This window comes from Lipophrys pholis (genome assembly GCF_963383615.2).
Source record: "Lipophrys pholis genome assembly, chromosome: 15".
Lineage (NCBI taxonomy): Eukaryota > Metazoa > Chordata > Actinopteri > Blenniiformes > Blenniidae > Lipophrys > Lipophrys pholis.
This window is the reverse complement of record NC_137642.1, coordinates 12,350,090-12,377,519: the sequence shown is the minus strand read 5'-3', so window position 1 is coordinate 12,377,519 and position 27,430 is coordinate 12,350,090. Positions and strand designations below refer to the sequence as shown.

General features: G+C 41.4%; 1 protein-coding gene across 1 annotated transcript; it reads right to left on the bottom strand.

The window, feature by feature from the left end:
• Positions 1 to 303: 303 nt before the first annotated feature.
• golga7bb (golgin A7 family, member Bb) lies at positions 304 to 15,476 on the bottom strand. Its single transcript, XM_080481751.1, has 5 exons — positions 15,393 to 15,476; positions 9,711 to 9,836; positions 7,702 to 7,854; positions 3,620 to 3,721; positions 304 to 2,728 (listed from the first exon to the last, which is right to left on the bottom strand). The coding sequence occupies exons 1-5, from the start codon at positions 15,402 to 15,404 to the stop codon at positions 2,645 to 2,647; spliced, it is 477 nt and encodes a 158-aa protein (XP_080337877.1). The 5' UTR covers positions 15,405 to 15,476; the 3' UTR covers positions 304 to 2,644.
• Positions 15,477 to 27,430: the final 11,954 nt, after the last annotated feature.

Sequence of the window (27,430 nt, the reverse complement as noted above, 5' to 3'; positions counted from 1 at the left end):
GCGCATTTCATACTTTCCCCTGAGAACTTCACCAGCACCCACCTGTTTACGTCCAACGGTGCTGATACCATCACCACCACTGATAATATCATGAGCTACATTATCGACGCTTCAAATAAAGCTTCTTGTGACAGCAATACTGGACGGATTATATGTCTTTACAGCTGCTCTTCCGTCTGCTGTCTTTATTTAGAGGTGGTATCGAGACACAAAACATGTGTTTAAAGCCTAATAGTGGGCAACTGTGATGTTTTGGAATTAGATAGCTTTATGGCATTTCCATCCACTTTTTTTTTTTTTTTTACAGTTTACAAACTCAGTATGAATAAACACTGACAAATATATAAAGTACAGTGATTTTCCTGTACAGTTCATGTACACTTTTTTTTTTTTTTTTCCATTATTCATTGTCCAACGGGCTCCTTTAATCACTTACTGGCAGTGTTAAGTCTTTTTGAATTGGTCAGTCCGTCAGCCCCAGGTTGGATATCCACTCCACCAGGATGAAACATGAAGGCATCAAAAAGCAGAGGAGGCTGAACACAAGCACAACTGAACTCAACCGCTGTGGTGAAATATCCAAGTAGGTTCCCCTCGCTCACTCCTCCAGGTAATAAAAGTGTCATGTCGAAAATAAACCATCCATGGGAATGAAGCAAAAACCTCATCGGCTCTGCAATGACTTTCCCCTGAGTAGTTTAACTCACCACTTGAACTGCAGTTGGAAATTGAACCGAGGTTTGGGTCGAGGCAGTGGCTTTTTTGAGGGGTTTGTTTACAGGTAAGTGTTGGACAGAAGATAGCAAAAGGGATACACTTCCAGAGTTAATTAATAGAGGATGTGAAGAGGTGAGTAAAAAAAACAAAAAAATGTATGCAAAAAAAAGGAAGATTATGGTAACAGACACAAAATGAGGAGACACTGGAACAGAGTTGCTTTTTTTTCCAGAGATCTGATCTTTTGTTAGACATTGTGTGGGTGTTCTGTCTGACGGCATCAACATTTCTCTAACATAATGATCACCTTTCATCTCATCAGCCTCCACACACAAAGACATGATGCTTTATTTCCCTGATGAGAGACAGAATTCCTGTTTTTCAATCTCGGCTGCCTGGTGCTGGATTATTATTTTAGATTAGTGAGGAACACACTGAGCAGAGTGCTTAGAAATGTCTAGCAGATGGATATTTGGTTTGAACACAGAGTTTGAAGTGATCGAAATCACAGCATGTCTGTATCAAACCCACATTTCTTCATTTCATGACAGTGATTAATGTTTTAATTTTGCATATTGGAATATAATTTGCATATACAGCAGCTTTTTTATAAGCTTTTAGGATTCTAGGTGGGCACAGTCTCTGGCTCACCTTTGATCACATAAAACACACAAAAATGTCTTCAACACATTTTTTTCCATCCATGAGCAGATAAAGCAGCCACGCAGCTTCAGCCCTCTCAGACCAAAAATGTTTCAAAGGGCGTTTGGGCCTAATTAAGAGCACCAGTTCTTCATTTCAACGTTTTCCTAAAGATCTTCAGGCTTTCATTGCAGACCGAGATGCTCATTGGGAGCGTCAACTCAACTCCAGGGAAACACCACAGACTTACAAGGAATGGGCCGGCTTGCATTCACAAAGATCTGAGGGCACAGAGAATATTTTGTGTGTGTGTGTGTGTGTGTGTGTGTGTGTGCGTGTGCATGCAGACATTTGTGTCCACTGGCCACAGGTGTGTATCAGTGCGTATACATGTACGTGCATGTTCCCCTGCCCCAGTGTGTGTCTGTATGAGTACTTGGGCACGCTTGTGTGCATTTGTATGCATATGTGTTTATGTGCAGGATGCAGAATGTGTGTACTTTGGGATTATGACCTACAGCTGTGATATGGATCGCCGGTATTCACTAAAAGAAAAGTAGGATAAATAATTCAAAGTATTCTCTGGTGGCCGTTTGAAACTAAAGCCAAATGCATGTGAACAAGCGTAGAAACAAGCCGTCCAACAGCAGGCCCAATTTGCCAGCATTCAAAGCCACTTGACCTCAATCAACTGACACAAATGCAGTCATTCAACAGGAACGGAAAACTTTGGGCTCCCGGGAGGCTGGTAGTTTTCCATTTTTCAGATGCCAATGTTGCTGCGCTGACCTGAGGCCACACTGCCGGTGGATCCGCAGATAGACGCAGCTACTGTGACACTCCATGAAAATAATCAGGCATCGACATCCAGTCCAATCCAAAGAATCTCAGCTCAATCAGCTGCAACACAGACATGGTGTGCCTCATGGAAACGTGCATGATGGAATTAAATCAAAAGTGAGTGGAATAAAAGAAATGAGGATTATTGTGGTTTGGATAACTTTAAATGAGTGAAGGATATTTCCTCACAGACACTCTGAACATTACGTGCCTAATATCTGTATCTTGTGTTTCTTCTGTAACATATCTGGTGTGTTGGTATAACCCTGCTCCTCTTCTTCAGGCAGTCCCAGCAGGGAGAGTGCAAATGCTGTGGGTCACCTCCTCGCCTCTCTTTCTCCGCTCGCCCTTAGAATCTGGTGCTCTCATGTTTCAGCATGCGGATGTTGGTAAGCGTACCGCTGCCCCTGTGGTGGTATCCATAAGCCTGGTGCTGGCCCTCCAGTCATCGGGCCGTGCTGCCCGACGACATGCTGGTGCTGGGACTGGAGCCGCCGGAACCCCGGTCCTCAAAAACACTGATCTCCAGCTGTGAATGTCAAGGATCATCACATAATGAAAAGGGCATTTAAGGGTGCAGAGCTTAGAGACTAAAAAAAGGATTTCAGTGTGGCAATTTGACAAACCCATAACAAGAAAATAATAACAGGGAGGCATTAGTAATGCAGGGAGAATAAAGACTTTTTAGTTCACTTTTTGAAACCGACACCATGGTGAAAACTGTATTGACTAATAATTGTTGGTAACAGGTTGGCCCTGGACTGGGAGCCTGTTGTTTGAGTCATTCTGGGCCATGCATGTGTGATGGTCTGCTGGACACATTCTCTTTCTCCGTCTGCGTACACTGGGCCTTCTCCAACTAACAAAGTGAAATGTGTTGGCCGCTTTCGAAACTTAAAAACAGAAAACAGAAACACACAAAAAGAGATATCAAAGAGATGCGCTGGATCAGACTGTAAAAGCTATTTCTAAAACCACAATGTCGGGTGGGTTAGAGGGTTAGTGGTATAGTGGGTAGCACTCTCATCTTCCTATGTGTTTACCCTGTGATGGACTCATCAACACTCGGGCTGGATCGAAGATGGATGGTTTATAAAAGAACATTTTACATTTACAGTGGATGACTGTCCGTATAATCCTGTTTCCTGCTTTAGATTTATTCTTGGGAACAATAGTTGGCAATTAAACAGCTAATCACCACGAGCTGGCACTTTGCACATGGACTTTGATTGCGATTTATAACCAACAGGGAGGATTCTTCAGCCTTTCATCGAATCCAAATGTTTCAAGAAGTTACGCAATGTTTTTCCACCTGCCACCTATTATTAGTCGTCTCCATTCTGGACAGTTCTGTTGAGCATTTTCATCCATTATCTCTTTTGTTGCACACTTGAAGAGCGAGCAGGTAAGTGAAGGATACGACCCTCATTCCTCTCTCGATGGGGTCGGTGAGCAGCAGACCTCTGGGAGCATAGATCTTCTCATTCTGCTCCTGGATGTACCCTGATATCTTCTTCAGGACCTGGCATGAAACAAGAAGTACAGACAGGTGAGACAGGTGATAAGAAGCCATTGATATTTGAAAACACAAGTCGATGATGATAATCTGACTGAAACAGTAAATCCATAAAAGGGTGATCTTCAGATTAAACCTCCTCCTGTGTGGAAAATACAGAAACATAAAAAAAAAAAAAAGAGTATGCAGTATAGTTAGCATACGGCATTTGTTACCACACTCTCTATTATTCTTGAGCATTATAATCCAAACTCAGTAATTCCATTATGCTGGGACGAGAGCAGTCGTTTTCTTAATAAACATGGGGCTGATTCAGTTACCCTCCATAATGTGAAGCGGGGCCGCTTATTTAGATTTCGCTGGCAGTGAATACATAGTTTCGCAAGTGAGTACTGCATCAGCTTCATAGACCACAGAGCAGCAGCGGAGTGAATCTGTGCACTTCAGACCATGCGCTGGCACACACATTCACACAAGCATGTCTGTATACATTCTGCATGGCAGCACACACTCTGTTAACCCTGAAGACCGGAGTTGCGTCTCGGAGATCTAATCGCGTTGTTGTCCGAGGTTGCTGCTGATAGCAAACCAAATGACTGGAGACTGATTGCCAGTCATGGTAAGTGGACGGCTATTAGATGAAGTGGCATCATTAGAACGGCTTCTTTAGCCTTAGTGATGCCTCTGAGGGCAATGCTGATGTGCCATGCCTCTCTTAATGTCTGTCTAATCATGTCAGTCTAAGCATCGTGTGCTCTGTGAGGGCTGCTGCCACTCCTGCAAATAAAGTACACTCATTAGGAGCTGAAACCAAACGGACTGCATCCCACCGTGGGGTGTCATCAAACTTTTATAAGCGTCTGTCATTGTCCTAATGAATGAGTGTCTAACATTGCAACTGCAGAAAATGACGTGGCTCCCTGCTCAACGGAGTTATTATTATCATGTTGAAGCTGGCAGAATCTGACATGCAAACCTGTTGTGAATATAATCTGTAGACCGTTTTGGAGATGGATTGTTAGAAAAAAATGTAATAAAATGACCAGGAAGCTGAGATATAGAGGTTTGTGCTCATACAATAGTCGTTATGGTGACCCCTGCAGTGCAACTGATCAGTCACAGACAATATTGTATCACATGCTTGTAACATGGGCATCTCAGTACAATCAAGAACATACATTAATGTTGAAGAACATGCAGACATAAAAAAGCACTTGCAGACATGTGCTTTTTTCTTAAATGTTCAAATTCTACAGCGATAAAATCTAAATAAACCTGGACTGCACAGTCATAAGAGTTAACTGTCACCTTTTATACTCATCTCACTATAGCCGCCGAGGTGAGAAAGTTACAGGAAATCTTTCAAGAGACAATCAAATTATCCTGGATTATATGCCATTGAAAGCTACAGAAACTTAAACAATGGTCTGATTTTCACAAAAGTAACAACTTTAATGGATTTGTTCCAGATGCACCCTCTGAAACTTGAGGTGTAACATATTTTTCTTATGCTCTCCTTAAACTGATTGATCAAACATGACAGATTCACATCCTCTTTTGTGAGTTGCTAAAGGTCACGTAGCCACTCGGCCCCAAGAGATTAAAACAACGCCAACCAAACAAACAACACACTGAGCCGCGCTCCTCCGGGATGTCAAAGGCCTGTTACAGCTGCAGGCACAGCTGCTAATATAGTGAACTCTGCTAGTGGAGACAAAACACCAGAGGAATACTTCTTTTTGTCTCCCACTGGAAGAAGAATAAAAGGCCTTTGCAATGGAAAGTCTGGAAAACATTAAGACACTAAATATCTCTGTAAAAATCAACTGAACTGAAGCCATCCAAAGCCGGTGGTTTGCTTCCTTGCGGTTCCCAAAAATCAGTCAAGTCTATGTGAAATGACACTAAACATATAGCAATCAATATTTTCCTTGGAAGATCATATCCACACATTTCTTGACGCAGTATAAATGGGTGTCTTTTTGTGGAAAAATCTCAATCAAAGAGAATCAGACATCACAGCAAAGAGGTCGAGGCACACAGTGGAGCCCTGACTAATCGGTTCACTCCGGTCCAGGGAAAAGGCCAAGCCTTTCACTCGCGAGCGAGCTCTCGGGGCAGCTCAATCCTCCTTTAGCGTAACAAGATGACAGACAAGTATCCAAGCTGGGCCTTGGTTGCGCTGGCATGTGTGTGTGACAGTCTTATGGGGAAAAGCTTTCTGATTGCAGCGATAGATACAAAGTACAGTCCTCTCCGTGTATCACCAAGTGCGATATAAAGGGATTTCCGTGTGCTCATGTGAATCCTGCGCCGTACGTGCGGCACATAAAATAGGAAATGGAGCGTGCGAACCGCGAGCGAGGTGGTTTTTTGTCCTCACACGTTTCTTTTCTGACATGCTGTGTGCAATCAGAGCCTTTTGATGGCGTGAGCCGAGAGCGTGGAGGGGCCCTGGGTGCTCCAAAGAATCTGCTCGCTGAACCTCTGCACACAGTGCACCAACGTGGGTGGGTATTTTATCACCATCACTCGTAGCGTTATTCAGCCAAGATGATTAAGTTATACAAATAAATAAACAACTCTCCTGTGGAGCTGATAGCATCTCAGCAGTTCAGTGGAGCAGCACCCAGCTGACAGGGGGATGAAAGGTGCCTCACAGCGAGCCGTTTCTGCATGACTTCAGCACGGAAATAAGTTGGTTCTTTTTGTGCTTCTTGGTCAAACTCCCAGTACCTGCACAGTGCTTTGAAGCGGAAATGTTTACAAAATGCAAAAAAAAAAAAAAAAGAGCAGGCAGATGAATGTCGCGGGTGACAAGAGATCAGAACAGAGAGGAACTGCATCTGAAACATCAGGTAAACAGAACATCACAAGAAAATTAATCAGCTGTGTGTGTGTGTGTGTGTGTGTGTGTGTGTGTGTGTGTGTGTGTGTGTGTGTGTGTGTGTGTGTGTGTGTGTGTGTGCGTGTGTGTGTGTGTGTGTGCGTGCGTGCGTGAAACGGTGGAAAGACGGCCGATGTACCACAGAGAATCATATCTCTTTTTCTTGATCCGTCTGTTAATGAGTCGAAATAACTGTGTTTTATGCGTGTAGAAGTTGGTTTTCATAAGAAATATACAAATATGGCTGTGACTAAATCTTGTGGATAAGCAGGAAGCAAGTTTTGTATTTGTTTTTTGTTTTGTAATTTTACAACCTACTAGAAAAACACGGATCCTATGAAAGAACCTGAAATATTCAAGGCTTCATAATCAAAACAATAGGATGCATGAATATTTATGGAGCTCAGATCAGTGGGAACCAATGACACCTCCACTGTAGGTATTATGGTCAGAAAAGTACATGCAATATTTAACAAGTTGGGATTCACAAGTCGATGTGAACTTTTATGTATCATATAAATCAACTGTGTCAAAGACAAGCACACTAACCGTACTGTCTGGTTTTCACACAAGGCAAGCTAGAACACACTTACAAATCAATACATTTATATTAATCATGTATTGTGTTTGGTCACCATCACATTTCTGAGTTTGAAAGTTATGACATTGAATGATCAGTGCATTCATATAAAAGGAATAAAAAAAACACTCGTGTCTTTAACATAGAAACTGACGCAATGATATTTTTTGGGAAGAAAAGCAGAAAGAAAACAGTGAAGTTAGAAATGTCAATTTGTTCTAGAGCGCACTATACAATAATATTTGGTGTACAAATTGAAATGTAGAAATAACAAATTAGTTCTTTTTTTTTTTCAGCGCATGAGCTGAAGTTTCCCAATCACTTACTGCGTGGTTGTTTAGCCTTTAGCATTGACTTTATACTTATTACAAACACTACACAAAAGTGGGTATTCAGCCTCTTACTTAACTCTTGTTTGAAAGTTAATCCTGTGGTTTAATGGGTGAATGGTATTTCTGGTCAACAAGGAGAACATAGCCATAAGTTGCGAAAACATTTGGGTGTGCACAGATTTATTACCTTCTCATAGCGAGTCTCCATGCAGAGGAAAATGATGTAAGCTGTTGCACAAGCCAGACATCCTTCCAGGTACGATTGACCTCCAATTTTTTCCGCCTCCACATAAAAGGAGTTCAGGGTCTTCACCGTTTCCTCCAGTAGTGTTCTCTCAATCTACTCGCAAATAAAATAAAAACAACAACAGGAACAACAAACATTAAGCGTGGGACACGGAGGCCTGCACACAACAACAGGACTACACAAGTGAAAAGTGCTCTGGCAGCGCTGCAGGAGCAAGCCGCTCAGCCATAAAGACACCTGCCAAACATACCAGCGGAATTCTGTTCAACCCAAACGGCTCCCAGTTTGAGGAGCCGTTAACAAACACACCTCACTTGTAGAAGATGGAAAAACCTCGAGATGAAGAATTGCTTGTTGAAGTACGACGGCAATGGGTGGTGTGGTCCGAGCATCCGACAGAACGCGTTTGCAGAGAATTTATGTAAATTTAAAAAAAAGTCTTGGCCTCTAACACTGACCCCCACTGTTCCTCTGTGCCTGGCGTGTGTGTGTGTGTGTGTGCCTGATTCAGATTCTAATTACTTGAAACATCTACAGAATGACCCTGCATATCAACATAACCAGGTGCTAAAGCAGCAACAGAAAAACCTTCCAAATTAGCCGCTCCAATGAAAAGCTTATTCTTTCCCCCGCTGCTCAGTGTGACGACATAAATTAAAGATTTGTTTAGCTTTCACTTTAAACTTTAACATCTTCGCTGCATTTGTGAACAAAGACAAATGTGCAGCTTGCAGTGTCACTTCACTTTTTATTTGTAAGTGTGATAGTGTTTTTTTATGTTCCAAACCTATGAATAACATTTTTTCATTGTGATAAAGCCCATGATGTAATAATGTGCCAATCGTGTAATAAAATAATTGATCTTGATCATAATAACATTTTGACACTCATGCAATACATTATTACAGGTTTAAGAAACAATTAAGAAATATTTTCAGAATGTAATAACTGCAGCCATTATTATGATGGCTGAATTTCTTGGTAATAAAAAAAGCTATTTGCACATTTTGTGTAGTTTGATTATCAAAATGAGTTATAGTGGTTGAGATAGTCATCATATTCATTTCATTGAGGATACAAGTGCTTTAACACTCTCTCAGTCTCAATCATGGTTGTAAAGCACGTTTTACTATTTTATTATATTATTGACAAGTTATTACATTAGCGGCTTTATCACATTCAGAAAGGCAAAGTTATTATTTTATTGGTTGTTATAAGGTTTGGCTCAATATAAGAAGCATTTATTCAGTAGGCACACGTTATATCTCAGTGTTTTTACACCTTAACTGCATGTGTTGCCATGGAGGTTTTATCCAGATTGCAAATTGTATAAGAACCTGGGAGGATTTCTTCTCTTGTCATTCATTATTTCTTCTTCTTTTCTATCAAAAACGAACACTTTGGGACTGAATATGAGGTAGACATAATCAAAATGATACAATAAGCTTTAGTGTAACACTATAAATGTAACAGGTGTGACAATTGCAGGTGCGAATATCAATACCTATTCTATTCATCCTCCCACAAAGATACTTTATATTGATTAGGGGTCACTACAGTCATTAACAATTTAATCGTTAATCGTGAGTACATGCGTCATCTTAGAGTTAATGAGTTTCACTGTTGAGGCTCTGCTTTTCTCCGATTTGAAAATACATCCTTTCAACGTGTTTTGTTTCTGTTGCTGAAATAGCTTCCATCACTGTGAGGGGGACATTTAATCCCTGCAAGGAAAATAATTCTGCGGAATGGGAGGATAATTCAACTAGCGGAGGGTGAATCTTATCCATCCACTCCGGCATATTGCAATCTGGATACGCCGCTATAATTACCGTCTTTGATTGACACATTGATAAATCCCTGCGAGTTGGAAATTAGCCAACAAATTACATTTAGGACATGAACGTGTTTGTGTTTGTGTTTGTGTTTGTGTTTGTGTTTGTGCGCACCCTGTTTTCAAGCTCTGAAGGGAACTTGGTCTGGAAGCGGCACACTGTTCCTTCACTGTAGTCCCTCTGGATGAACACCTTTGTTACCAGCGATGCACTTAGCCGCAGCTCCTGAAGGTTGTGGAACTGAGAAAGAGGATTGAGGACAGATATAGCAAATCTGTAGATGAAAATACATTCAAGGAAAACGACCAACACCATGGAATTCCTATTTTTGGACCTTTACAGACTTGGGGTTTCTTAATAAATCACAACAGTCTTTTTAAATTTATATGCACAAAGATTTAAAATGTCCACTGTGAATTCACTCATACAACAATCTTCTTCATCCATTACTTCCAAGTTAAGGTGGCAGGACATTGAACAGTTTATCAGCATGCAAGAACAGACCAGGACAATCACTTACAAACAATTTACATCAGCTAATCTGACACAAATGGCTTAAGATTGTTGCGGGAATCTGCAGATAATCCACATAGGCACAGTGAAAACAGGGTTACTCCAAAGAGAAAGGCCCTGAACCCAGAACAATTCAATAGGAGACTCAATATTTCCTGATGGTTTAAAGATGTGCATTCACCTGATGCAGGTGCGTGAGAGTGAAATAATTCAACACGAACAGCAGTGAAGACTGCGCTCCAGCATCAATAGACCATAACGCAGAGTCTGCGAGACGAGCACGTTATTGGTGAGTGGTACCTTTTGCACCCAAACAGTCAGTCTCCATACAAGCGTGCAGCAGAAAGCACGTGGGCCAGTGTAAACGTGTCCCCTGCTGATCTGAATTACTCTCCTCGAGGGGATGGTAATTAGAGATACAGTAACAGCGCCAGGGGAGAGAGACGGGGACGGTGGGAAAATGATGGTGAAAAAACAAAGTGAGAAATACGAGTCTGCATTTGATAATTGTCCAATAATCTAATAAAAACCTCAGTGTCGAGGATATGTTTAACTTTGGCGCAGCCATTGCCTTTATTTCATACATTTCATTCAGAAAAGTTTCACACGGAAAATGTGGAATTTGGACAAACTACAGCCGTGTTTCTGTTATTGAGAGACGTAATACCTGCTTGGAGGAGATATTCCCATCCTCTGCAGAGTGTGAGTCTCTCATCTCTATTGGGTATATCACTCTCAACCAGGAATAGCATCCAAGCTGCTATTTTGGTCTTATTCACAGCCATAATCATCTTGCTGCCAGAGCTTTAAATATCCTTCTTTTTTTGTTTTCTGTGTCGTACTGAGACAGCGCTCCTCATCCTATCTTCAGGCCATCATGAGGAACGACGAGTTGTTCTATTAATAGAAGCATCTTTAAATTCAGTTACATTCAGATGGTTGGAGGGTTGAGTTCTTAAAGCTCATGCATGTCCCTGAGAAAGAGAAAATCTGTGAGTGAACGAGGCGACAGGGTGACAGATTACAGGTGTGACAGGTGACAAGGTGAGAGATTACACCAGTTTAAAGACATTGGATTGGCTCCATGTGTCTTTTAGGAGAGATTTTAAGGCTCTTTTGCTGGTTTTTAAAAGTCCTAATGGTCTTGCGCATTCCTATCTTACAGACTGACTTTTACCTTATGAATCATCGCAAAGCCTCAGAACCCCCGGCACCAGTCTTTCTATCGTTCTCACTGTGAATACAAAAACCTTTCGGTGAGGCTGCTTTCCATCACTACGCACCATGTTTTTGGAACAGCCTGTCGGCGAACCTGAGGGGCTGCAGAGAATGTTCATGTTTTTCAAAGCAAGCTCGAGAGCTTACTTTTTAAACCTGTTGTAGGATTTTAGAAATGTTCTTCATTATTGAATTACTTTGGACGTACACAATAGCAGGAGGTGGGCGGGCAGCTAGGTATCACTCTGTTATTATTTTGTTTTTACCCTGTTTTTACCGCACATGCTGGTCTGTGATTGGACAATGCTGTACCTGCTCTCTTGACAAAATTTGATTTGAGTATTTAAGAAAAAAATATGGTGACCAGGGCAACTGACCAAAAGTTCCGTCTTTTGTATGATCGTGAGAGTAGGTGCGTCCATCAGTGTTTCACTATAATGATTTCAAAAGATAAAAATGGATGAAAGAGGAGATCTGCAGCTTTTCTCCAAGGATTGATCTATTCCGAGTTACAAAGACATCCTCAGATAACGGGGCCTGATTTATGAAATGTGCCACATTGCAGGTAAATAAATTGCAATTTTATTTTATGTGCATCTTGAGGGTGATTCACTAAAAATAACACAGTGAGTGACGTTATGTCCAAACGGGAATGTTTAAATGATGTGTGCATCATTGCTCGTGTTCATCATGGAGCGATTGGATGAAGCGATAAACGCACGCACACAGAAACCGAAAAGTGATCAAATGAAGTTGGACTTGTTTGTGTACAGGGTGATAAAACATATCAGATTATTACTGAAAATACATTTGAATTTGGCACAAAAACAAACAAACACAATATGGAATAGGAACCATCACAAAGTTGAAGAAAAAAACAAAAACATAACAGGAACATCTGCTAAAGATTGAGCTTATTTTCAAATGCAACCATAAACAACACAGATGCTTTATGAACCACAATATAAATTAATCTGTTAACATCAACTTCTCCCAGTGGTTTTTATGTCCTGGAACAAATGTCATGCCATATTTACAGTATAATGGTAAACACGCTTTATGGACTGTGTGCGTTATTTTGAGTCTTCAGCTCTTCAGGGTATTCTGTCAGTCAATCAGTTCCTATGTGTGTGCAAACAAATGACATGTTTAGATCAACCCAATGAAGTTTAATTTGACTATTAACCAGGACTGTATCTCATGTACACTTCAATGTTCTTTTCTTAAGAGATGTGGTTGAGAGAAAACATTGCCTTGTACAACTTCTGATTTTTGCAGCTTCATATCGGTCAGTAACTCCCAGTGCTCTCTTTGTCCTGCCTGGACACTTTCCAATAACACCAGTGACTTTATCAAAGATTTCTTGAGCCACATAGACACTAATTTAATGACAGGTATTTTTCTGTCCAATAAGGGCTCGTTGTGAGTGCTCACTGCTGGCAGACTACTGATATTTTCTCTCTTGTGAGGGAGATCAAGGTTCAGATCAAGCTATTCCCGCATCTAAAAATAGTATCCGAGCAGACAGCAATGTTAAAGTGTCTTTCAGATCACACAGGAATCGACTGCTTCTGTCTGACTTCTTCTTCTGCTCTTGTATTTATTACTCTGAGCTCTGCAACTATCGGTTTGCTCAATAATTAAGCACAGACAAACAAACACTGTGAAACATTGGCAATGGAGAGGAACGGACCTATCACTTGGTAACATGCTAATGAAAACACACACAAACGATAAAACGAGATTAACAAACACACTAAACACACATCTAATTAATAGGCAGTGGACACGTTCACCAAATGTAATAGACCGTAATTCCTCATTCAATTTGTGTCCTGCAGTTTCACACAGTTCATCATGAAGGGAATTCCTCTGGTGACAAACCATATTCCCTCGGTTCTTCTTTATTTATGGTCAGTTCTCTCTGAACACCCCCCCCCCCCCCCCCCCCCCACCCTTATATTTCCTCCGGTGTTAAATATGCAGCTCTGTGTGCGAGTCTCATTGGCATGACATGTTTCCTAGTTAAGTCACTCCGACTCAAGGAGCACACAACGACAACAAGGGTGAGCGCTGCCAGTGGGCAAACATCGCAAATGATACGTACACAATTACAGCACGCACAGAAAATGCACTCAGCGTCGGACGGTCTGTTCTAGTCTCTCGTGGTCTTTTCAGTTGTGTTTTTTTTCGGACTTTCAGCTCTCGATTTCCCTCAAATTAAAACTGGTTCAAAGCCACTGGGAGCAGTATTGTTTTTTTTACTGCCAAGCTGGATTTGCCAAAGGTTTATAAATCAATGATGTTTAGTCAGTGTTGACAAAACAGTGACATTTCCATGACATCTAGTTTGAAGATCAGTGAGTGACGGGCCAAAGCTGTGAGAAACAACGTTTACAGGACAAATGTTGGAATAATGTTTCGGGGGAGATTCAAGCCTGTGCCAGTCTCTGAGATGATCACTTTACTTTGACACATTATTCCCCAGTAGTGAAACTCCAGCAAAAGCTTTAGCATACAGACCAAGAGGAAGATTGGCAGTAGTGAACTTAATAGATCCAGAGACCATCCATGCAGCACACACTGTGCAGAATGAGCTGATTGTTACTCAGTCACTTAACTGAGGTATTTGCTGACTTGGCGTGCAATAAATGTCACATAATGAGCTCTAATATGATATGTGAGAGAAAGCAGAAAGACAGCAGGCAGAGAGAGAGAGAGAGAGAGAGAGAGAGAGAGAGAGAGGGGGGAAAGGGTTGAGTGGATAGATGGATAAAAGCATAGGAAGCAAACTCAGTGCTTATCTCAGCCTCCAAACACTGATGGTTACAAACTGCAGCAGCCTGTTCACATTAAATATGCTGTGGATAATTGATGGGCTTTGGACATAAAATCCATCCTGGGTTCACACACTGCAATGTGTGTTTGTGTGCATGCATGTGTTTGTGTATATGTGTGAGTTTGTTATTGATGGGGCTTGGACGGCAGTACTGGCACACCACCAGAGGAAATCATGGCCACCCTGCCAAAGACTCTGGCTAAAAAAAAAAAGAAAAGAGAAAAGATAATCATGAATCTTGTTCAGTTTGCTGTCCACTGCACATTTTACCTGCAGCCCTGTTCAGTATGAATTTACAACGTAACTCGGCCATCGCCCGGACATCACACATAAATTAACATGAAGGCCCATTATTGACTGCACAAGTGCTTGTTTCCAAGTAAATTCTGTCTCTTCTAGTGAGACCATCATTATGATAACTAAAGCTGCATTTCTGTGGACACTGCCAAGGGCAAGGGGGTCCTCAAGAGAGGAAGGTGTATGTCTGACCTCAGAATTGCTTCACTGTTATCAATGATACTGAAAATACATTCACAAGCACTGATGCTGGTGTTTTAAGTTACTAATTGTTTAAATGTGACATCATCACTCCCACAAGGTCTCTTCATCTTCTTCAGACATTTCAGTCATGGGTGGAAGTGAGGGCGGAAGTATTCATAGTATTTATTTATTTTTTTATTGTAAATGCAAAGATAAAACCCTGTCAGGCTAATTTATATGTATGAAAGTGGGGATAAAAGGAGAGAATGTCCCTGTCCATGGTGCTGACTGCTCTATCGACATCATCCCTTCTTACCAGTCTCCTCAGGTTTGAGCCAATACTCCAACTGAACACTGGTTTCTTACAAGAAGACAATCTGTGTGACTTATAGAGAAAATTAGAAAAGAAACAACACACTCTACAAGTTATACATCTGAGGATATCCCTCTGAAATTACAGAGGTGATAAACACAACTGAAAGTGGATAAAACTGAAAAAAAATATATATATATTCCAACGCTTGAAAGCAATGTCAAGATTCAATCTACCGACTTGCCTAAAATAACGCACCATACACAGTAACCAGCACAAGCCTGAGAAACAGAAGGAAGACGTTCAGTTTATCAGATTGTATTTCTCACCCCGCATAATGCATCACACACAAGGTGCGGATCTCCTCCTCGGGATTTTTTTTTTTTTTTTTTTCACGTCAACGTGCATAAATAGAAGGTCTTGGATATCCTACCTCTGTCGCCATATTGCGGTGAAACGATGCGGGATCTGTCCCGTGCTGTAAACCGCCGCCGTGTGCTCTCGTCTCGTGCGGGACTGTGTCAGAACAGCAGGCTCACGACTGCGCGCACACGCGCCGCTGTGTGTGTGCGTGACGGTGAGCGCGCCTGTGAGTGAGTGAGTGAGTGAGTGAGTGAGTGCACCGCGGGATGAAGTTATGCGAATCCGAAGAATTTCTATTAATGCGTAAAAAAAAAAATCAACGAGTCATTTCCTCTCTGTCCTCAAGGTCACACTTCAGGAGCGACACTCCGAGCATCAGCGGACAGTGCGGCTTTCTTCAGCCTCCTTTTCGGTTGTTTATTAATAATTTCACTCACTATCAATTATTTAAACAAAGTGCCATGGTTCCCCCCCTTTTTTTCATTTTTCTTTCCTTGGCGACCACAGATCCTCATTAAAAAACAAGAGATGGCCACCAGGTATAAACTGCTTCTTCTTTTAACCTGAGCTCGTGATAACAAACATACACAAATACAGTCCTCACGTGCTGTATCTAAATTGAGGCTTTTTCCGTGACATAACAACTTTTTGGAAAAGCAGAATAAAAAACAATATCGCAATTCTTCATCAGACAGCTGCAGATAAATACATGTATTCACGAATCATTATCAGGTCACTTGAGAATAAAAAAGTAAGTCTCCAGGGAAGAGTGCAAATTATTTTCAAAGATGAATCACATCTGACTTCCAGCATACACAGAGGCTCCTGAATCCTTATACGGAAACTTATTATTCTTTCAGTGCTGTATAGATGTTTACTGCAGTCTCCACTGGGATTGCAGATTGGTTGGAAGTGGTCATGTCCTGATGACTCATACTGGAGCCCATATGTTTTAATGCACCATTAGGAAGTGCAGCCACATGAAGCATTTATCGGAGCCTACCTGAGTGCAACACACTGCCACATTTTTGCTTCCTTTGGAGAGAAGATAATTCTTGCAGTTCGTGAACAGATCAAGGTCTTACGAGGCTTGATGTTTATGTGATTCATAAAGGTGACAGAAAAACGTGGGTGGCAGATAAAAACGTGTGTCCTCGTTATCCAAGTTTGCTGAAGGACTTGAAAAATGTTTTTGTTTGGAAGGAAATCACTGAGTGATTGGAAATACAATGACTGATGCTATTTTTGGGGTCCGATTATCATTTTCCGTGATGTATTAAACACCATGAGTCACAAGTTGCTGAAGTTAGTTAATCACTTCTTCTATCATTTCAATGCACATTCCCTGAAGTAAGCTTAGATCACACTCTGGCAAAGGGGCTGATGTCACACAAAGGCATACAAGCACACATACGGGCTTTCAGAGACAAAGCGGCTTCCAACTCTTGTGAATAGAAACAAGAGAATTTGAAAATAAGACGGAAGAGCTTGGACAAAATGAGAATTATGCAGAACTAATATTATTTGCCAGCTTCCTGCTGCTCGCTCTAGATTGTTTGAAAAGATGCGTATCTAATCACATACTGGCACAGATTCCTTGGGGGGGGGGGTTGTATTTATAGCCACATTTGTATGTTTTTCCATGCATGTGAATTTGTGTGTGTATTCGGTGTCTCACATCCTCCAGTGTATCTGCAGCACATTGGGTGCAGTCACACACGGTGCATATGGTACAGATTTTCCACATCCTACACATAAGCTCAATTGATATAAATCTTTGTATAAATGTTTATTATATGCCTACTGTGTCATAGGTGTGTTACAGTAAGACTAAAGATCCAAACTAGGCAGTAGCACACGCACATTACGGATGGAATAGAAAACTGGAAGGAAGTTTCACAGTCAGTTGATTTTCATTTTCCTGGACTCTCACCACCAGTCATCCAAACAAACAGCTAATTGAGTTGTCTTCTCCCTCCAAAACTACCCACATGAAAAAATTTTTGATTGGTGCTCACAGCAAAGGCCAATCCCTTAAAAAACATCAAAACATGTTTGAAGTGTTTTGTGATGTGTCACCACAAGGTTACGGTTAGATTTAGTCACAGAAATACCTTGGCCAGGACAGTGGAATAGATTGCGGTTCAGTGCTGTGATTAAAAGGATAAGTAGTTGTGGTTTGACGGAGGTTGTAGTTTTCTTAAAAGAAACCAATGTTGACGGTATCAAATTGAAAACAAAAAACAGTGGCATAAATAAAAGTCATACACATTGTTATTGTGCCTGTTGAAATAAACATCCTCCTCTCACAGTTCTCGTCACAGCATCCAACTCCTACTCTTGCTCAAGACAGAATTAGTCAACAGACATTGAATGAGTATGCAGTAGTTCTGGCTGCATGTCGGCATTAAAACACATTGGGATCAAGATGTAACAAGGATTTTGTTTGAATTTTCTCACATCATCAGTTATCTACGTCCAGCAGGGGTATTTAATTCCAGGCCTCGAGAGCCGGTGCCCTTTAGGTTTTAGGTCTCTCACAGGTGCAACACAGCTGAATGCAATAAGGGGCTCCTTATTGGGCTTTTTGTATAAGCTTGATTATTGCCTCAACATTAGATTGAGGCGTTCTGAAGCTGGGAGAACATGAAAACGTGCAGGACACCGGCTCTCGAGGCCCGGGCTTGAAGACCCCTGACGTCCAGAAATGGCCGACTTTGATTATTGAGAGGGCCATGATAATGTAATCGTCACTACCAGGTTGCCATATTGTGAACAAGCACTACTAACACAATGATATACAAGGAGGCACAGGCATCAAAGAAGAGAAAGCGGGGCTCATGTGGAACCATGTCTGCCCTACACAGTAAGTACATATCTGACAATCTATTTCATATTTTCAGCTGGGATAGTAAAAAAAAACAAAAAACTTTTGAACATTGTTTGATTGGTATTTTAGCATTGCTGTTGGAGGAGTATTTTATGACGCAAGTCCAAATTGTGATATTGGTTTCCAGACCTTTTGAATTATATAGCACATTTGATCAAATAGGCTGTCTCAACCAACTTCACATGATTCAGCATATGAACCACTTACTGAAATACCCACCCATCCACTGATGAAAGTTGTCCATAGATACTAAAATACATGAACAGGATGAGGTGATAAATCCAACCATGGGACTGGAAGACGACCCACTCCAACAACTAAGCCACAGCCACAACATACTGGAAAACATTTGTTCCATACACTCCAGAGTCACCAATTAACCTTAAATGTTTGTGTCAGTGGGGAGATATCAGTGTAGTTGGAGAAATCCAATATATGCAAAGAACATGCAAAGTCCACACAGAAAGAATAGTTTCCTGCTAACGGTATGACCCATAAACCACTGTGGGGCCATTCTATTCATTTATTCCTCTCAATGCAGTCATAAATCATGAATGATCCGTCTGAGCTGAAACAAAGTGCAAGTACACCTTCAACACCTGGGGTTCATTTCAGTGCTATTTGTGAACAAGGCTCAACGTAACATTTTGTTTAACCATGTGAATTTGATTCAGTGGTCAAGGACAGCTCAGATTATCTGTGGATTCAAACCGTCCACAGATTTTTTTTAATCAGTACCAGGATAGGACCAAAGAAACGGTAGCTACATCATCACACAGTCAGTGATGGTTGAAACACTGAAATCATAAAAAATATGAAATCAATACAGAATGATCACCAAAGCCTTGCGGCAAGCCGGGCTGAGAAGGAAGGGTACTGCAGGCTGAGGTATGATAAAAGAGTAGCTGGGGTCAGCGGCGAGGCCTTGATACCCCGCTGTGTTGGCGAGATAGTGTGTATTTGCATGTGTGGTTAGACTTGGTTACAAGGTTGACACAGAAATGTAAACCCGGAAATATGTTGCCTGAGATAGGAAATGTACCAGGATATGGTTTGAGGTTAATTGTGTTTTCCAGCAGATGTGTGCAGCCTTAAGCAAATGACAGAGCTGTTCAACATTCGACCTTCCATGGTGGCTTATCGTATGCATACCTGTTCACGTTGAGACGGTCGTGTGAAAAGTTGTCTTCATGTTAAATCTCATTCTTGAGTTTCAGTGAGTCTGAATCAGCACCTCAGCATAAAATCATAACTTGGCCGCAGCCTCGAATTAACATATCGACCCACAGCGCCATACAGGGTCTCTCACACCACACACAAATATGGAATTTTTCACTTTTTCATCAAATATTTATTTCTGGGAAACATTCTTGGCTTCCGCTTCACTCCAAAAACTGCCCGTTTCTATTTAGAACTTGAGCTGTGAGATGTCAGAGATGGTGATACTGACCCTGCAAAGAATGCAAAGAAAAGGAAAATCAAGAACTTAAGAAAACAACAACTATTACTGTGGGTTTCTTTGCTCTCACGGTTTTAAATCAACAGTGTTAAGGTGGCATTAAACCCTTTGTCGGGGTTTTTCTTGCTTAATGTGGTTTCATTAAAATGGTATGGACAAAAATTATAAAGGAGGTTTTGATTAATCTCAACAAAAACATGTATGGAATTAAAACAATTGAGTGGCCGTGCAAATCATGTTCTTGTGGAAGTGGTTGTCACTCTCATGTCACAGTGAAAAAATCCCCGGTTTGACACCGAGCGTGTGGTTTTTCTGTGGAGTTTCTTTACATGTGTGGGTTTTCTCCAGGTACTCTTATTTCCACCAGCAGCTCAAAATAAAATGCATTAAATTGCCCCGAGGCTTGAATGAGTGCGTGTGAATGTGTGTCCCTCTGTGACTGACCACTTGTTCATGGCGATTCCAGCCTTTTCCCATAGTTGGTTGAAATCAGCTCCAGACCCTAGTGACACTCAGTGGGACAATACATTATTTAAAATAGACAGAATGTAAAGAATACATATTTGTTGGATGAGTACGATGTAAATGAGCCAAATCTCTGTCAGAACTGCACATGTGCTCCGATGTGTGTGAGGGTTTACGGGTAAGTGATGTATCAGATACTCAGAAATCCAGTATGAAGTCCGATATTCCCCACAAAACCAAAACTGTGGATGGATTTGGTCGAGTCGGTCGTCTTCAAATCCCAAGGTTGGTGATTCGATCACGTATTTCTTTCTAACCATTTGTCAAAATGTTCTTGGGAAAGACGTTGAACCCCCCAAACACTGTAGGTCGAACCCCTCGCATGGTCGCTGTCACATCTGGTGTGTGAGACGGGGAGCAAAAGACTTTGGAAGCGTCTTGTATCTCCTGGGAGATTTGCATTCTTCTAGCACTTACTGTAGTTAAAACTACCCTTGGCTGGTAAGACCTGAACACCGGAGCAGATTTGTTTGTGTGTGCCTCATGAGATTATCAGTACTACCTCTACAAGGGACTCCTAAATGAGATCTGTGCTCACGCATACCATGTTTTCTGTCTCGAAAAGACATCTGGGCATTGTGCCACAGTAAACAGCCATATTGACTTAACCACAAGTCGAGAGTCTCTCTCACACACAAATACTCAGATTTTGTTAGAAGGAAACAGTGAAGGAGATCTTGTTTTTCTCCAACATGACAGGAAATGAGAACTTTCTAACCAGAAAAACATATTACCTTGGAATCTTTGAAAGCAAATAAACAGCTCTTCAAATGATTCAACAAGTTTTGTAAAACAAAGTTGAACAAAATAAATCTCAAGAAATCCTCCTTTTTTCAGGATCGTCTGAGACACATCTATCTTTCACAAGAGCAGGCTGGATCCCTTGGTGTCTGTTTGTGCATCAACATGGTCTCTCAACAGTTGGTCGAGTCTTACGGGAATGTTGATCTGTCCCACTTGCAGGCGAATCAAATCCAAGTTGAACTCGTTTCCTACAAAAATTGGGCAATGGTCTCATATCTCATGTCAGTGCTGGCTGGTTGAATGTGGGATTTTAGTTCAGGATGCAGGAGACCATTTTAAAAGCAACTTCATCGAAAATGTTCCTCATAAATAAGGTACACCACCATTACAGACGCATAAGAGAGAGAGAGAGAGAGAGAGAGAGAGAGAGAGAGAGAGAGAGAGAGAGAGAGAGAGAGAGAGAGAGAGAGAGAGAGAGAGGAGAGAGAGAGAGATGGTTTGCATGATAAAGAAAGTCTTCCATCACTGAGCATTGGAGTGTTTGTTTCTTCTTCCTTGGTATTGACATGAGAATGCTGGTTGCAGCTCGAGCGGCCAGATAAACCAATGAGAAAGTCCGATGTGTGTGCTTCCACACGTTCAAAACAAATAGAAAAAACATCCTTTCTTTGAACAGATTTGACAAGTGTGCTCCGGTCACAGGCATGCTGAGCCACATTTTGATCTAGTTGTTAAGAAATAAATATTAGTTTCAAAAAACACATTATAATGCTATTGAATGGGGCTGAGATGGGGGTGCAAAATGACACCCGAGAGGAGGAAACAAATCCTGACATAAATCTCAGATCGCGGAAGACAAATCAGCGAGATTAAGTCCCTCTGAGGTATTAGAAGCAGAGGTTCAAAGAAGAAAGGAAAAATATAGAAAGACTGGGAGGATGTGTTATATGCAGGAAAAAGAAATCCCCTGTGAGTGACAATATACTTAATTTAGTTGGCAAGGAAGACAATAACACACAGCCAGTGAAATTCTAATGCCAGTTTGAGGATGACATTATGCAAATGTTACAAAAATAATCTGAGAAGAATTGGAGGAGAGACAACAGAGATTTAAATGTCATGAACTGAGCTCAGTTAAAGGTGCACCAGTATGACTGTGCTGCTTGCTGCTTACGGCACAGCAAGGGAATAAATTCTTAGACACTGCCACTTCAATGACCACCAACAGGAAATGGTGTTTTGACAATGACCGACTCAAACAATGCCGCACATTGTATCCCTGCATTCCCATTAAAATGACGATTCGCAGGCTTATTGCTGTCAAACTGAATAGTAATATTTCCACCGTATGCTGTGGTGACAACTGCCGTCCCTGGGATTGTCACTGCCAGAGGGAAGAGGATGAGGGAAACGAGATGAGCCAACAGATTCCTGCCTGGATGATCTGTATGCACACTGCTACTGATACACAATGACTTCGCTTTGTTTAATGGGGCACACATAAAGAGGAGTTGAACCCCTCTGCTGCAAAAACACACAATCACAATGTTAGTATGCAAATCTTGACACAATCGGATGAGTCAGTCCAGATACAATTTAGGCGAAAAAGCAATAAAAATATTTCTTCTTCTTCTTGTTATTATTTTTTTTTTTTTAAAGAAAAGGTATCTGGTAAGCCTTTACATAGAATCTATAACTGTTATACACTAATGGTTTTGTGTTTATAATCTCATCTCATCATCATTATACTAGTAAACATTCAGTTTAAAATAGTTTTTTTTCATTGAACTAAAACAAAAATGCAGTACACTATTTCTACCTCATTTTCTTAACCTCTCCATTACGGCACAGGAAAAAAATCTACCAGGCTTGTTTTCTCACTTCAACTCTCCATTAAGCGAGGGACCCCCTGCAGCCACGTAGGCGATATTATATTTACTTTTCTTTCTCACTTTCAGTAAACGGCTCTGTAAGAATGCCCGGCACGTCTCTCGGCTCCTGCAGCTTTGAGATGGACACACGTGGAAAGTATTTTTTTTATTTTATTTTTTTTTACAGCAGCGAAAACATCCTCGTCTGCTGGGACATGGAGACACACATATCTTCCCCCTGAGCTAGTGGAACCCACATGGGTATACGTCTGGTTTGTTGCCATGGTTTTGCTCACCTTAGCGCCTGCTACTGTGTCTTGTAAAAGTCCTCAAAATAAAACTTATAACTGAGGCATGACAGGGATTTTTCCTTTTAAAAATAGTCCTTGCTGCAGCAGAAATATGTATAATGAATAACCAATGAGGTAACTTTTCAGAAAAAGACACTCTACGGTCAATGCACGTACAACTTTTTGTGTCGTTTCAGCTCCAGTGTTTTTAGCACTGTTTGATTTGAGCCAGGAGAACTCACTTAAGTGAATTGTTTCTGTGCTGTCCTCTTTGATCAAATGCATCATTCATTCTCACCAGGGCTGATTACAAAAACCACAATCTATAATTAATGAAATTACAAAAAATTAAAACATCTATAAACGGATATAATGAAGAGATGTCATTGGTTTCTTAATGAAACTATAGCTACTTCTTTATTTTGTTTGGTTATTTTCCTGCCTTTAATAGATGAGTTCCTAAATCTGCCCCTCATTTGTGGAGCTGCGTGATCCAAGGAAGCTGAAAAGTGAGGTTGGATCATTGTGAATTTGCATGACCTCGTTCTTTGAGAGCTCAGTTCAAGAAACAAAAGTAATATGAATGTATTCAGAGAAAGAATCGCCACGCAGAGCCCAACTAAACAGGTCTTGTTACCGCATCACTCTATCGGCATGAACTCCTTTCCATCAGATTTCTTCAAATAACTTTCCAAGATTTAAACCAGATCCAAACTTTTTCCACCTGCTGGTGTCAAACCCAATTATACTGAGCCGTATTGATTATGATGAGAGGAAGTGAGTGAAGTAGACACTCGAACACAAACAGGAATACATTTGCAGCTCTGCTCTCAAAACTTGACAGGAAAGAATGTTTTATTCCGGTAAAGAAGAGAAAGAGAGAAAGAGAGTGCGGCCAGGAGACACATGACTCTGCATTTGTCTTTCCTGCCTGGAAGGAGAAATGAGGAAAAAGAGGAATAAAGAGAGAGAAGACTCTATTCCTCTTACATAATAGGAGATTTCGGGCGCGCTGAGATTCCTGCACGTCATCCTGAATGGACACTGGGGTGAGGAGAGGACAGCAAACCTGAAGTAAAAAAAGCTCTTCCTCATTTGATAGCAGTCGTTTTTATGTATTTTGCATACGTTAAGCTCCTTCAATGGCTTGACTCAGGAAATATTAAAACCCACAGAGAGACACTAGATACAAAGGTTGACATGTTGAAGACACTGAATTGATGGCTTTCAGGACAGGGAAACCCTGACGGTGATACTGACGGTAACAAGTGTGAACACTGTTGGACTGAGGCCCCATGATAAAGTGCTCTGTAATGTAGTGCGGTATAGTGATCCCACTACTCGCGGCCATCCCACTGAGAGAAGAAATATTAGCCTGTCAGGAAAAAGAAAAGGAAAAGACAAGAAAGAAAAAAATGAAAATCTCCCCCTCAAAGTTCTGATGTGAAGTTTGGCTGTAGATCTGCTTTTCGCAGCCAAGTCTCTGCACGGATTAAAATGCAGTTATTCCATCAACATCCAGCAAAGCAACCTGCCAGTTATTCAGCAGCAGTTTGTTTACAGGGTGGATGACTCCAGTGCTTTCCGATGGAGGACTCAGCTCCGTCAGCGGGACTTTTTTTTTTTTTTTTTCTTTCTTTCTGTCACACTGGTGTTCCTACACGTTTATACAATTAGTCTTATAATTGCATGGAGTCAATTTACAGGGAGAAAGAGGGCAGCGCATGTTTCCTGAATTAAGTCAGACAGTTACATTGCTCTTGCTCGCGCCATAATGAAAATCATTGTAATCATGAATTAAAGTGAGGGTTTGGCTGTGAGCCAAGAGAGCAGTTTTGTAGCCGACAGTGCGCGCAGCGTTTCAGCCGGTCGGGAGGCTTGTTTTGTGCTGCGGTTGAGGAACAGGTCGGACTGCTGTAGTCTATAGTAGGAAGTGAGATCGAGCCAGCAATATTCGTGCCTTCAGATGGTGCAGCAGATGGCCCGGTCCTGAGGGCCGATACTACAGCCTGTGGTCCAGCACTGACCGCCTCATCACTGAGTGGGAGCAGAAATGACTTAGCACCTATGGAGAAGGATTTCTACTGAAACATGTAAACAAACAGGATCCACTAAAACACACAATATCTATTAAGGTAAATTCTCCTCGTGTAAAGTACCAGGGTAAATACTTATGTGCCACTTCTATCACTGTTAACAAGGTAATCTTGCACTGATAGAGACAGAGAAAGGGAGACACTCACCAGACTGAAAGTCCTCTGAACCCAGGGGCCAAAGATCAACTGTGTCCAGTACCCCCTCTAGTGGACAAGTACAACAAAAAAAAAAGTGGAGAAAATTGGCTTAATTAGAACAAGAGGACAAAAGAAAACTATAATGCTAAATGTATCTCCTTTTCATTAGAAATAGCTAATATTTAGATTTGTGGTTTGGATCTCCGTTAAAAGTGACCTCAGATGAAAAGAAACACAATCAATGATTGATTATCAGATACATAATATGTGTGGTTGTTTTGGGAAATGAACAACAAGAAAAGAAGAGAACTTGAGACCAATAATGGAAAGAACAGAAAGTCTCATAATATTGTATGATCAGGGGGAAAGAAAAACTGAAGGAACTCAATACATCCTGCAGGATTGTTTTTGCCTGTTTTTAATAAACTGCGATCTTCTGTTTCGGTGCCACAATTAATGTTTTAATGATTTAATCAAAACATACATGAAGAGAAACAATACCTCTATACAGAGAGAAAAACCACTGCATGAGAGCCAAGGACACTGAATACCTTGTTTGACAAGTCAGCACATTTATGTTATCAAACTTTTCTGAAAGGCAGCTGGAGAGGAGGGAGTCCAAGTATTCTGATTTTGTTCTGCTCTACAACTGCATGGAGAGCCCTGACTTAGAAACATCAGACAAAAAAATGGGGAAGAAAAAACCTCCAACAAATAAAAGCATGGACCAGAAGTTGCACAAATAGAACATCTGCTTGCTGCTTGCAGGCATTTGGAAAAGAAAAAAAATGAAACAATGATCAGTCGGTTGGAAGGTGAACGTCCGGCCTCATCGCACACAACCACACACAAAAGTGTGAGCACAAATGACTAAGTGAATGATAACGCGCGCACAGACACACAACAATGCACACATGAACACCCACAAAGTCACGCAGGCTTTGTGTTATTGTGCGTACCTGGAAGCAGCCACACAGAACGGAGGTCTGTCCACTTCTTCTCAGAACGTCTGGCCACTTCACTCAAGCTTAATCACAGGAGCTGAAGTGTGTGACGACACTAAAAAAAAAACGGACGCTCATGAAAAAACCCTGAGTGCACTTGAACATTGACAGTAAACTCAGGTCATTGTAAATATAGGAAAGCAAAAATAAAAACCGAAATCATTGGATACAAAGGTGATGCTGATCAACATGGTGCTGCGAAAGAAAGAACAAACATGAGCGGAAACGAAATATAACCTTAACATGGAGTACTCTGCTTTTGTTTTCTCTTTAAGTCTGTTCTTCTTTCTCTCAGTTGGAGGAATATTGGTCCGTCCTTCCTCCTCTCCGTGTGCTGCCTCTCCCCTCCCTATCTGGCCGTTGCCAGTCCTCTGTTGCTTTGAAGTGCTTTGTGCTTTCCACACTCAGACAGCCTTCCTATTCTGTGCTGAGCTTTGGCCCGGGACTGACAGGGAATGGCCAAGCACAGATAGCCTGCTAATTACAGCCAAGTGTGTGTGTGTGTGTGCGTGTGTGTGTGTGTGTGTGTGTGTGTGTGTGTGTGTGTGTGTGTGTGTGTGTGTGTGTGTGTGTGTGTGTGTGTGTGTGTGTGTGTGTGTGTGTGTGTGTGTGTGTGTGTGTGTGTGTGTGTGTGTTCGTGTGATCTATTCCCCAGTATTGCTCAGTGTAATTATATCAATTTATGGCTTTTCTTGTCTCTCGTCACTCCGGCGATTCTTTGCCTGTCACAGAAAAGTATTTAGAATTCTTAGGCTTCCATATTTGTCTATTATATTCCTGGATTATTCAGACGGCATGATCTATAAACTTGGCTTGCCTGAGTGCCACAGTCTACCCAGTGAGCGGCGTTGCACACCGCCGGGCCAAGACTAGAGCAGAGATTTTCTTGGCACAGGTACCTCTAATCAGACAGTCATTTTCCAAGCTGCAAGCGCAACCTCAGATTATTTTTAGAGTCCACCTGGGTTCTATACCCAGGAAATTACACCTTCTCCAGTTTTCTGACCCAAAGCAACGTGCGCTCCGACTGTCCTCCAAATGTCCCATCGCCTTCTAACTGTGATGGACACAAACTAGCCGAGTTGACGTCC

Excerpts from the sequence above, each read along its gene's own strand:
- golga7bb (XM_080481751.1), bottom strand. Across the intron at positions 7,855-9,710 it reads CTTCAGAGCTTGAAAACAGG|ATTGAGAGAACACTACTGGA; the intron begins GTGCGCACAAAC and ends ATTTGCGAGTAG. Across the intron at positions 3,722-7,701 it reads TGGAGACTCGCTATGAGAAG|GTCCTGAAGAAGATATCAGG; the intron begins GTAATAAATCTG and ends GTTTCATGCCAG.